We start from the raw sequence: 13,256 nt of genomic DNA on the forward strand, positions 1-13,256 counted from the left end.
ACTGCAATTAATGTCTGGTGCAAAGCTGCCAAGTTCTAGGTCTGGAGTTGTAAAATAGTTGTGTTCCAATTCTGGCTCTGCCACTTATTGACTGCATGATCTTCTATCAGTTTCTCAACTTCTTTGGGTCTCAGATTTCCCTAAAGTTAGGTGATAGAGATGGATAAGCCTTCCTAACTAAGACCGTACTTTTTCAACTTCCCAAATAAGAGGGATAGGGTGAGGTTGAAATGGAGGGTCAAGGCCACTAGGCGCATCCCCGTTCTAGCAGCGGCTCAGATTGGCTCAAAGCGGGCGGAGGAGGGACCAGGCCGGCGGAGAGGAGAGTGGTCTGACCAATCCGGCGGCTGGCGGGACCGCAGTTCCCGCCTCTGGGCGGCGTGCGCGCGCATCACGCACGCACGCTCAGCACGCACGCTGCGGAAGCGCGCGCGCAGGCCCAGCCCTCGTCGCCGCCGCCATTTTAGCTCCTGGTTCCGGCCGCACGGTGTGGGCTGTTGTAGCGGGAGGGGTGGGGGTCCCCAAGAGTTAAGTAGCTGCCCTCCACTGTGCGGATACAGCCGCCAGCTTTTTTCTTTTTCTTCCTTCCTAACCGCTCGCTCGAAGAGTGCGAAGATGTCCAAGCGGCACCGGTTGGACCTGGGGGAGGATTACCCCTCCGGCAAGAAGCGTGCGGGGACCGATGGGTAAGCCAGGCCGGGGGCGCGAGGCAGCGGCTCGGGCTTTGTTGGGGTCCAGGCGGGGAGCGGGCCACGGCCGGCGTGGCCGAGCGGGTCCCGGAGCCCGAGCCTTTGTTTTCCTTGGGGCTCCGTTCGGCGGCGGTCCGGGCGGAGCGGCGCCGGATCGGCCCGGCAAGGGCGGCGGGGATGTTGGCGGGCCGCCGCCCGGCCCCGTCGCGGGGTGGAGAGGCCTGCGGTGTCCAGCAGGGCGCCGCCTCCGCGGCCCAGCCAGCGGGAGCCACTCTGGACCGAGCAGAGCAGGAGTGGCGCGCGGACCTCGTGGCCTCGGCTCCCGAGCGAGGCCTGGAGAGGGTGGGGGAGGGCGCGGCGAGCGTTCGCGCCCAAGGGCACCGGGCTCGGGGCGGAGGGCCGGGAGAGGGCCCCGGGACGCGGAGGAAGGCGCGGGGCGGCGGGGCGAGGAGCGCGTGGGCCCTGTGGGGCTGCGGCGGGCGGGCGGGCGGGCGGCGGGGCTGAGCGCCGCGGGCGGGCAGGGAGTGAGGGCCTGCGGGGAGAGGAAACGTGGGCCCGGTGGGCCGCGGGCTGCCGTCCCGAGCGTCCGAGCTCACAGTTGGCGGGAGAGCGCGGGCCCCCGTCCATTCAAACTCTTCAGAGCCGCTGGCAGGCTAACTTCCGTCCTCTGCCCACTCTCCCGCCATCTCCTTCATTTCCTGCTTTGGTGAAGACCGTGGTGTAGGGGTAGGAGTTGGAAGGCATGCTTTTTCCCCCCAAAGTTTTTAGTTTCTTTCGTGTTCCCTCCTCCCTTTGTAACTAGGAGACCGTATTCAAAAAGTGGTTTTAGTGTTGATGGCAAAATATCGCCATGTGAGGATTGAGAAATACAAGATTCTTGGTGTTGCAGATTCCTTTTCCTTACCTTTTCCCTAAAGGCGCAGAGGAATTTAGCAGTTAACTTAAGCAGTTATACTACAGTCATTTCTTGTCCAGTGTGTGTTTTCACTGTTGAAGAACAGAGTTCTGTGGGCAGTTAGGCAAAAAGAAAAACTTCAAACAAAAGTTCGAATGTCCAAATACCTTGCATAATTTCGTCATTTTTCTAGGTAATCTTTACTGTCAGTGTGGAGTAAAGACCAGAATGGGATGTACTTTTTCGATGCCTTGCATACATTGAATTATTAAATACAGAAAGATTTATGCCACATTTTAATGTAAGTTTTTTAGAAATTACAAGATTAGGTGTAGTAACCCTACAGTAACATCATAAGACAACCTCTGAGACTGCTCCTTGAGAAAACATTAGTGCGTTTAAACTCTCACAGACTGAGAACTCCAAACAACTTTCAAAAGAGTATAATCAGCTCCATTCAAGAAATGAGAAATGGAGACGGATGGAGTTAAGGTGGCTTGTTCAAGTTAACAGTTTTATAGTAGGATCTAGAATGCTGCTTTTTGAATTTTCACTTTGACACTAAGCCTGATACTGTACTTAAGAGTCATTACAACCTGTTTTAGTGACATTTATAATGGGTTGGTAAAGCAGGGAACACTTGGTTCTTGATTTCTTTGAAATAAAAATAAAATTGCTTGTCGTTTTGCTAAGATGCAGCCGATATCTCCAGTAAGGCCTGATTGGATCAGAGTATACTGGAAGAGAATTGACTCATCCGGTTTATGTGTATATGTACCATTTAAAATGCTTTCCTTGGGATTAGTAATCCCATGATATGCTTATGTGAATGCTCCAAAACAGATACCCTAAATGGACTTTTTGGGTTTGTGATTGTAACCACATGATATTCCCCTTGATACTGTTGGATATTTGCCTGTACATAGAGTGCATCCATGGAATAGTGCTTAAGGCCTGGATAAATTCTGGAGGAAGTTTTTGTACTAACTTCTGTGTCATTTGAGTGCAATTCCTCAAAGGACTAGTTTTCTTTAGCATTGGACTTCTGATGTTTCTATTAGGGTTCAAGATATGTTTGATATTATAATATGTTTGATACTTAAATAACTTTAAGTAATTTTTAAGTAACTTGTTGAATGACCAGTGACCCTGTAGTGGTTGGTTTTGTTTTTTGTTGTTTTAGTGCTGATAGTTAGCAAGTGTATTTGTTTGAGGACACAGGCTTATCACTTTTGTGAATTGTGCTGTCAAACATGATTGTCCCATTTCTCCAGTACTAAGAATGGAGGGTCTTTCAGTGGGAGATTTCACCCATATTCTTGTTTCTCTGCTATATAAGGTTTTATTTACTCCTGGCATGTTTTAGTTTGGAGGCATGTGGAGAAGTTACAGGTCTCATATTCTGCTGCTTTCCTTTTTTCCATGATCCTATACAGTCTTCAGTATAATGTTTCTAACAACAACAAAACAAACCTGGACCATGAAGTTTGGAAAATACTATTTGAAGCCAACATCCTGATGTTTCCTGATCAATACATTTCTTATTGATTATTATACACATTGTACAGTACAGAGTATATACTGTACACCTGACACTTGTAGATTCCTTATATATATATAAACACATTTTCACTACAGTCTTTTGTGGCAGGTAAAGAAAGTTGCAAAAACAAAACAAAAAAAGGCAAATTCCTGGTAATCTATGAAGAACATTTTTTGTGATGAACAGTTTTGGATAGTCATTTTTACCTAAACTGTGAACTGTAATGTTCAATATCAGTGGGATCTTTCAGTATGCATCATTGTGTGCTTTGATAGTTTTGCTAAGATGCCATTATCCTTTTCATTGGCTGTATAGTGTTCCACTTGTAAAGGTATATCATGACTTATTCACTATCCCATTCATTGATGGTTAGGTAGTTTCCCAGTTGTCATTTTATAGATTAAAAGTATGAACATCCTTACGTATACATATTTGTAATTGGAAGTTTTTGGAAGTAAGATTGCGAGGAAAAAAAGCAGTGTTTATTCAAAATATTCTTTTTTTGATGACTACTTTGTCACCATTAGGAGTATTTCAGCATCTGTTATTCCATGTAGAATTTTAACTTTTTTTTGGTACCAAAGTTTGAACCCAGGGATACTTAACACTGAACCACTTCCCCAGCCCTTTTTATTTTAAGGGTTTTACTAAGTTGCTGAAGCTGACTGACTTGGTGATCCATCTACTTTAGCCTCCTGAGTCACTGGGATTACAGGCATGCACCTCTGAGCCTGGCTTTAACATGGTATTCTAATTTTAAAGAAATCTAATAGTAACCAGTATTTACCGGGCATTTTCAGTGCTAGACAACACTTCAAACACATTGCATGCGTTAACTCATTTAATCTTTTCAATACCACGCAAGGCATTAATAGCCGTGTTTTAAATGAGGAAAGAAATATTATCATATAACTAGCTTAAGTACTGAGCCAGAGTTGAGCTGAAAAATTGTATGGAATCGTGTGCTTGACAAAAATGCATATTTAAAAAAGAGAATATGCATAAGCACAAGTCTGTACATATTTATGAAGCAGAAGGTTTAAGTTCCCACTTAACAGACTTAAATCTCATTAATACCTTTCACTATGTAGATTGATAAATTGAGGCTTATGTCTTGCCTGTGATTCTGTCCCTTTTCCTTTTATGCTGTGACTGCCTGCATTTCTTGGTCAACTGCTAATCTTTGTGTCTTCAAAATATATTTGATATTTGCTTCCTGTTCTGTAGGATTTTTTTTTTTTTTTTATAAAGTTGGTCTCTGAAAAATGTTCTTTGTTGACATAGGACGACAAGAGTGTATTTATTCCATAATCCCTCTTCCCCCAGTTTTATTACTCTTGAAAGTTTGGTCCATGTCTTAAGTATCTTGATACTACGTGAAAAGTACAAGAGAAATTCATTAAACTTTTTCTTTTCTTGGTCTCTTCCCTTCTCCCCCATGATGGTATGAGTAGTAGACAATCCTTATATTTAGAACAGATGTTCTTTAAGAGTTCTTTCTAGTTCTGTGTACTATTATCTTTGAGATGTCTACTCTGAGTCATTTATGACTATAGTGCTTCTCACTGAGCATATTTATACATGCTCTTTTGTAAACTATTCCATTGTTCACATTGGGGCTAATATGAATACATATTAAATTTATTGAGTACTTGATAAGGTAGAATGAGAGAAAGAAAGCCAGTAGTTAATAGCATATTTCAAAGATAGGTAAGGACTCTAAAATTTTGATTTGTGAGACTTCATTTTATGTTTAGTCATCCTTCCGATTTTCTTTACCTTTGATTTCTCTTGAGTTTGAGTATAACTTTCTAGCTTGTGTGCCCTATAATTCTGTAGAATGTGGACATTGGAATGGAAGAAGGAAAAATCACCAGTTTAAAATAAGGATTTTCCCCTTTAAGCCTTTTTTTTTTTTAATGGAATAGAATGGCATATTTAAGAAGAACAAGATCAGATCTAATTGGTTAGCTTACCATTTCTGTAAATGAACCATTCTAACTCAATACTGGGTTTAGTATTTTAGCTGTGGTCTGCCAAGAAGTTACTGTTGCCTCACTGATGTACCAGTATGGAGTATGAATGCTCTTTCTTCCTCTGCTACCTCTCTGCTATAGCACAGGAAACTTGTACTTCTTTGTGTGTTATGAATAAGGAGCAATGACATTTAGCTTCCTGTTTTTCCCATTTTTAATCTGGGTCCCAACACATTGTGGCAAGTTTCTTTGCTCTAGGAGTTTGTCTGAAATAAAGTGAATTAGTAAAATGAGCAAGCAAAAGATTTTATTTGTCATCAGGCCCTCAGAGGCCACCAGATGCAGCCCTTTGTCATGCTGCTTGTCAGATTTCCTCAAGTAGATTAGTTAAGAGTATCATTGTATTAGGACAATTTAGTAACTAGAAGTAGATACCAGAATTGGCTACTTAAAATTGGCCTAAGTTTAATAAAGTGGATAGCGGTGTAATTTTAGCATTTTTTAAATAGCAGTGAAATGATGAAGCTTGTTTTAGTTTGGCTATATTTTATTTTATGGTTGACCAGTATACATGGCTTTATCTTGTATACTTTGTAGTGTTTTACTTTTCCAAAAGGCTAAATGCAAGAGTAGACATTGAAAGCAAAGGAGTAAAAGTGTTTTAGTTTTAATTTTTCTTGTAAAGCATTATACACTTACTGAATAAAATTAGAAAGTATGATTAAGAAAACAAACTTGAGACAATCCTGTAATTCGTGTTTGTATTGTGATATTGTGTATAACATTGTACTGTGTTCTTTTCATTTAGCATTACAACATAAAGCAAAGTGCAGCTTGAAGGAGAATCTGGGAAAGATTGTGATGCCATCCTTTTTTTTTTTTGCCCATTATGTCTCTCTCTTCCCCACTCCAGTTGCACTCTATGACTTCTGTTGTGGAAATAGGAATTTTTTTTTTTTTTTTTTTTTTTTTCCACTTGCAGATTTGGTTCTTAGGAGATCTCACCTCATGTTAAGGTTTTTAGAAAGAGAATTTGAGGCATCATGAAGGAAGGGAAGTTTTATGGTGGATCATGGGAAGTCCTTGATTGTTATTTCTGTAATACTGCATAAAATTCAGAATCTGAATTTTAAAATTTTTGTTTCTAGGAAAGAACGAGATCGAGATCGGGATCGCGAAGATAGGTCCAAAGATCGAGACCGAGAACGTGATAGAGGCGATAGAGAACGAGAGAGGGAGAAAGAAAAGGAGAAGGAATTGCGAGCTTCAACCAATGCTATGCTTATCAGTGCCGGATTACCACCTCTGAAAGCTTCCCATTCAGCTCATTCAACCCACTCAGCTCATTCAACACATTCGACACATTCTGCTCATTCAACACACACTGGACATGCAGGACACACATCACTTCCACAGTGCATTAATCCATTCACCAATTTACCCCATACACCTCGATACTATGATATTCTAAAGAAACGACTTCAGCTCCCTGTTTGGGAATACAAGGATAGGTTTACAGATATTCTGGTTAGACACCAGTCATTTGTGCTAGTTGGTGAGACTGGGTCTGGTAAAACAACACAGGTGAGTTAACTGTGTTTTATAGTACAGAGCTTACTAATGTTTAAGCTTACCAGATGTTGCTTATTTGATCCCTGTGGTCATTTCCATTGTCTCCCTGCCTTTTAGAACACGTTGACCAAAGGCTGCTTTGATATTTAGTACTTTATGGTGACAAGTACTAGAGAGTACTTGTCTTCTCCAGAGTATATAGGGGAAAATAGCAGTGCTGGTTTTTTTCCAGTCTTAGTACCTAAAGTATAGCGGCAATGATCTCCCATTCATTTTGACTCTGGAACAGCAGAGATTTGAGGGTGTAAGAATTTCTTTTCTAGTGTTTGGGTCAAGAGATCTGAACCACTGGAGTGTTTTTTATTTGTTTTTGCTTTTTATTATAATTTTGTGGAACTGAATATTAACTTTTCCTTCAAAAAGTAGAAGGCATATGTAGTAACATCTCTGCTAATGACATCCTTCCAGAACTTAAACACTGTTGCCAGAATGTCCATATTAAGACATCTAGAATATTTTTCAAACATGGATGAATCATTAGTTACTGGACCCCTGTTAATAGATATGTAGGCTTTACATGGGCAGATATATTTATAAAAATGGAGACTTGGACCAGGCTGTCTTTTGTAGTTATAATAACGTGTAGCCAAATTACCTTTCCTTCATAGGTAACCTGTCAGTTTACCCTTCTGTATGCATGTGTGTTGGGAGTAACACTGGACTGAAGTCATAGGTGAAAAAAAATGATACTTGAGTAATTTTTGTTTTTTTTTGCTGAGTGAAGTTAACTATTTTTTGTTCATTGTAGAAAATTTGGAAAGTTTTATCTCTGCATAGCAAAATAATTATCTCTGCATAGCAAAATGGGTAAATATTGAAAATTGAATAATTACCCATTTTGCTATGCAGAGATAATTATTAATATATTGTTTTGAGCTGACTTATTTTATGTTTATGATTTAGCATACTGCATTGTTATATGGACCACAGATCAATTTGACTATTTCATAGAGACTTTTCAAAAGATACAGCAACCAAAATAGAAAAACTTTATTGAAGATTGAACTTTAGTGAATACTATTTTTCAAGTGAAGGAAAACTTAGTGCTGATGTTAGGAACAAACTATTGGCTTTTTAAAAAAAGTTTTGAAAACGTGAAAGTCTTTAACTCTTAACTATGCTAATCTATTCCATTAAGTCCCATGTTTTCAATTCTGTAAATAATTGAAAATTATGATGAAATTGACACAGTTGCATTAATATATGTTGGGAATTATTATATAATGCTAATTAAAATTATATTACTGTACTATAATTACATATTACATACTATATAACATTTTTATAGTTGTTCCACATCTGATACAATGGGACAAAATGGGTTAATGTCACAGTATTTTAAATAATTATATCAGCTGTTTTACTGCTTTGCAGAATATAAACACACCTGTTAATTAGGCATTGGGTACTTTACATATATTTTCTTATTTTAAGTTTATCTACGACTGCGGGTGAGGTAATCACATTTTACAGAAGAGTAGAATGTGGCTTAGATTAATGAGAAAACTTAGCTTTAGTGGGTTGGTCTGGGTTGCGTAGTTTTCTAGATTTAGGAGGGTTCAGCATTCAAAATTTTGTCCTTTTCTATAACCAAAGTTACACTTATTTCATACTGCTGTTCTGTGGTTTGATATGGTTAGCCTGTTTCACAGTTGTGTTTATTTGAAGTTTGTGTGAAAAATTTAATTGCTTCACGAGGAGGTGTGTGATTATTTGGATTACATGTGCTTTCATGGGTTACGTGAGATGTGAATACTAAAGGTTGCAGGGAATTTTGAGGATCTGAAGGGAAACTAGAAAGTTAAATAAGTAAATTTCATCCAAATACTTTTCAGCATATTATTACTAAACTTGGACTCACACCTAATAAAGAATGCCATTGTTTTGGTTATCTCTGCCTATCAGAAAATAAAATCAGACTTAATTTGAAATGATAACTTTAACTTTTGAAAGATTCATAGAAAAGACATCATGCATTGTGCTTGGTGTGCACATACTAGACCTATATTTGAGAAATTGAAGGTAGTTCAGTCAGAGGGAAAACATGAGCGAGGGCACAAATTTAGAGAAGGGAACCCTGCATATTTGTCTGGTGTGCAGGGTGTGCTAAGGGGTGATGGGGCGGGTGAGACTAGAGCTGTAGGTTGAGCCTTACTCCCTCTTGCCTGTAGATAAGGAAGCCATCAGAGGTTGTTGTTGTTTTTTTTTTTTTTGCAGTGCTGGGGATTGAACCCAGGGCCTTGTGCTTGCAAGGCAAGCACTTTACCAGCTGAGCTTTCTACCAACTGAGCTTTTTCATTAGAGGGGAGTGACAGATTTTTACAAAAATTTCAGTCATGACAGACCATATAGGAGATCGTAACAAAAGTTTTGACTTTGTCCAAGGGAGTAGTGGGAATGAGGAACAAAGAATGGAGTTAGCATGTTCACTGTTACTGAGTAGGGGACATGGAAAGAATTAAAAGGTGAGAAATGGTTTTGCTTTGAACTTGATGAATTTGAGATACCAATAAAATATTCATCCTTCAGAAGATGACTGCTAGATTAGGAGATGGGAGCTAGAGTTATGAGTTGACATTGTTCTTTTGTAGGCAATGTTAGAATTTAAGAGTATAGAAAAGGCTACTCGGGATAATGTATAAAAGAGGAAAGTCCCAGGAATGAGGATTAGGTTTTGGGAGGATAGCCTCAAGTAGAGGAAGGGAAGGAGGAAGGAAGAGCAAAACAGATGCCTGATTTGAGTAGACCAGTAGCCCACATCTTTCTGGACTTGCTTCCTTCCTAATCATATTTCCTTAGAAAATTCGAGTAGATGCATTATATAAGCTGTTTTGGAAACCTTTAAAAATCTCTGAAACTCTTTTAAAAGTCCAAGAATTTCTTGGTGTTTTTCAAACAAAACAAAATATTGCAACATACCGAATGTAGAGACAGATAAGAGAGTCCAGCTTTCTTCCAATAAGCCATACATTAAAGATATGTAAAAATAATGAAAATGCACTTTACTAGCTCAGTATTTTTTTTGATTGTAAGATGTTTTTTAAAATAGAGGATGGATTGTTATTAGTAACTAATAAACAATTTAGCAGTTTTCCAGTTTTAATTTCCAAGTATAATAAATGTATTAGTTGTTTGGTATCCTCATTGTTAACAGTGTAAGAAGATTCTAAAACTCAGAGAACTGCTAAATTAACCAAAACTTTTTTTAAAAAATAGGGTAAGTTATCAGTTTCATTAGCATAAATTTTTTAAAATGTGAATATTCTTGCCTTCAGAATTATGAATTAATTTTAAGTATTTTAAATCTGCCAATCAGTGGTTTTGAATTTTACATAACTTTTAAATAACTTTTAAAAGTACAATTTGCCTTTAGAGAGGAGGGTTGGTGAAATGAGGGTAGATAAATAAAACGTTATAAGAAGACCTCTTAACCATGGGTCTGTTGGTTTGCAAGACCAGGGAGACTCTGCTGTGTTAGTTTAGTATTTTTGTTCATTGAAAACAATGTAAAAATATGTGTTGTTGTGTTCTCAGAGAAGCAACATAATCATCTCTCAGTTGTTTGTCCAGTGTCATTTTCTTCCAAGTTCAAAAGTCATTGAACTAAAATGTAATAATAATGCAGTAACCAATACTCTTCATCAGGTATCATTGTACAAATAACTGTACCAGAAAACCCATTATATTTTGTATAGCATTAGCCCCTGATAGGCTTTTGGGAGCTTTGGGGAGGACAAATCATGTCTTTGTAGCAGTGGATTCCAGTTTCATGTGGTAGTCATTTGCCTTTTCCCTTGGTTCTTTTTCAGTTAAGTGATTGGAGAAGAACCATAAAATGAAAGGATCTATATGTGTCTTTGGATATGGAATAGGGAGGAAATATACTGTCAGCCTTACAACAATCTTGTGGTGGATTTTCTTTTTCCCTTCCCTCTTGATTGACCTTACCCAGCAAAGTGTGTTGCTGTAGGTCATATTGAATTTGGAACTGGCATTTACTAAAATTGAATTGAAAGATGGCACCTAAAGTGTTGGGATTGTGCATACCACTCCTGAAAGATGGATAGGGGTACTAGAGTTAGGTGCTAGGATTTAGCTTCTGCTGACTTACAGAATTTGAATTGAATTAGCAGGTACACTTAGGCTACAAAGGAATGTTTTCTGCTTTTACCACCATTTTGTAACTCATTGTGAATTTCGATGCTATACTTATTAAAAACTAACATCTATTTATAAAGTTGGATTTGTTTCAAGTAGGATTTTTTGTTTGTTATGTAGAGAAGTAGTTAATAGATGGATTGCTTATGTTGGTGCGCATACCATGCAAAACCTATGTGGACCTCACCCACTGAGTGTAATGATGTCACATCAATGTTATACTTGACCCCTTTTTGGCTATTTTCTATCTAAAATTATGTATGTTAAGTAAGGGAGAAATGTGTTACATAAGTTATTGTTATAAATAATTCTTTGTCACTAGCCTAATTGAATTTTAAGTTATTGAGAAAGTGCTTTATATTAAACATAGTTGATATGCAGAGTAGAATTAATTTATATGTGAAATTATTTGATAGATTCCACAGTGGTGTGTGGAGTATATGAGATCATTACCAGGACCCAAGAGAGGAGTTGCCTGTACACAACCCAGGAGGGTGGCTGCAATGAGCGTGGCTCAGAGGGTTGCTGATGAAATGGATGTGATGTTGGGCCAGGAAGTTGGTTACTCCATTCGATTTGAAGACTGCAGTAGTGCAAAAACCATCCTTAAGTAAGTACTTTATCTTTTAAAATGGATGCTTTTTCTAATGGTAGTTTTCTGCCACTTGTTAGGAACTTTGCTAGTGGAAGCTCATGTTATACAAATTTTGAATCGAATAGTTAGAAGTAGGCCATCTTTGACTTGCCAGATGACATTTTAATGTGGATTCTTTTTCTTGGTTATAGTATACATAGCTTTTTAGTAGAAATTGAAGTTTGTAGGTCATATTTTAGTTGCTTGAAGTTGTATCTCAGGTGAAAATGTAGTTTTAGTAGACGTGTTCTGAAATATCATTTAAATGTGATAGAAAAGTAAAGATATATTTTAGTGGGCTGGGGATGTAGCAGTGGTAGAGTGCTTGCATGAATGAGGCCCTGAGTTCAGTCCCTATCCCTGTGGAAAGAATGATTGATTTATCTTAAAAAAAGCTACTCTTAGAACAATGTGTGAGATGGGATATGATTTATGTGGGGGTGAGGGTTTTTTAATGTTAGTTATGCAGATCTTGCTACGCATACATAATGAACTAAAAGGACAAATCTTGTTATGTACTCAGGGTACCTCAAGGTGTGTTGGTTACTCTTTATAGTTGTCATACACGTGATCATATTGGTCTTTCTGAATGTTTTAACTTGACTAAAATGTCTTCTTCATTTTATAGTTGCATTTTTGCATAAGTAATGTATATTTCCTGATAGTCATTTCTTTAAAAAATCACATTTTTTTTCCTTATTGCTTTTGCTTGTCTGTATATATATGACATTTAAGTTATTTTAAAAGTTATTTCTTGGTGGGCTCAGTGGCACATGTCTGTAATCCTAGCTACTCTGGGGGCTGAGATCACAAGTTCAAAGGCCATCATGGGCAACATAGGCAGACCCTGTTTTGCTATAAAGATAACTGGGGATCTAGTTCAGGTAGAGCCCTTGCCTAGCATGTATAAGGCCTTCAGTGCAATCCCCAGTACTGCAAACAAAACAAAAAACGGGTCCGAGTGCAATTTCCTAAAATTTTTAAAGAAGTCATTTTGTTCCAAAATGGACAGTGACATGAATCTTCGCTGATGGATCTATCTATATCCATCTACAGTGTTAGGGGAGAAGTGGAACTCTTATCTCTCTTTTTTCAACTGTATATTTTATAGATATTTTTAAATGACAGCAGTTTACTAGTATAGTGAACTCCATGTATTTATCATGTATCTTCAACCTTGTATCCATATCCCAGTGTTTTCCCTCTCATTATTTTGAAACAGATCTTAGGTATCATATTATCTTTAAATTTTTAGTGTGTTTCTCAGTTTCTTAAAATATAAATATATCACAACTTTTAAAAAATCCTTCAATCAGAATATTCAGTCACTTCTTTTTTGTCCATTTTTTCCCTAGTTTTTTGGTATACATATTTTGTTTCAGTAGAATTTGATAGTTTCATACTTAAGAGCAGTTGAACATTTTTCATGTAAATCTTAATCTTAACTGAATAAATTTTAGTGATATTACATTATTGTTTGTTTGTAATTACATTGCAATTGACAATAATGTGAAATCATAGCTCGTTTTATACTACTTTAAAGTACTGATAATGTCAAAGATTTGAGGAAAATACTAAATTAACTCATCTCTAGTAGGTGTATCTTTGTGACATTTGATTTGCTGCATCATTTTTTTGGCAAGTTATAGTTAAGTTCAGAATTTAGAAGTTGAATTCGAGAAAGTTTCCATTATTGGAGGGGTGCGTGTGTGTGTATGTTTTCCTGTCT

General features: G+C 38.0%; 1 protein-coding gene across 1 annotated transcript in view; it reads left to right on the top strand.

Annotated features, from left to right (window-relative positions):
- The first annotated feature begins 442 nt into the window (after positions 1–442).
- DHX15 (DEAH-box helicase 15) overlaps positions 443–13,256 on the top strand; it is a 47,429-nt gene continuing 34,615 nt past the window's right edge. Inside the window, exons 1-3 of the mRNA XM_079154567.1 lie at positions 443–686; positions 6,252–6,687; positions 11,310–11,503. Of these exons, the coding sequence (XP_079010693.1) occupies positions 616–686; positions 6,252–6,687; positions 11,310–11,503 (701 nt within the window). The 5' untranslated portion in view covers positions 443–615. The remainder of the gene's footprint in view (positions 687–6,251; positions 6,688–11,309; positions 11,504–13,256) is intronic.

This window comes from Sciurus vulgaris (genome assembly GCF_902686455.1).
Source record: "Sciurus vulgaris genome assembly, chromosome: 9".
Lineage (NCBI taxonomy): Eukaryota > Metazoa > Chordata > Mammalia > Rodentia > Sciuridae > Sciurus > Sciurus vulgaris.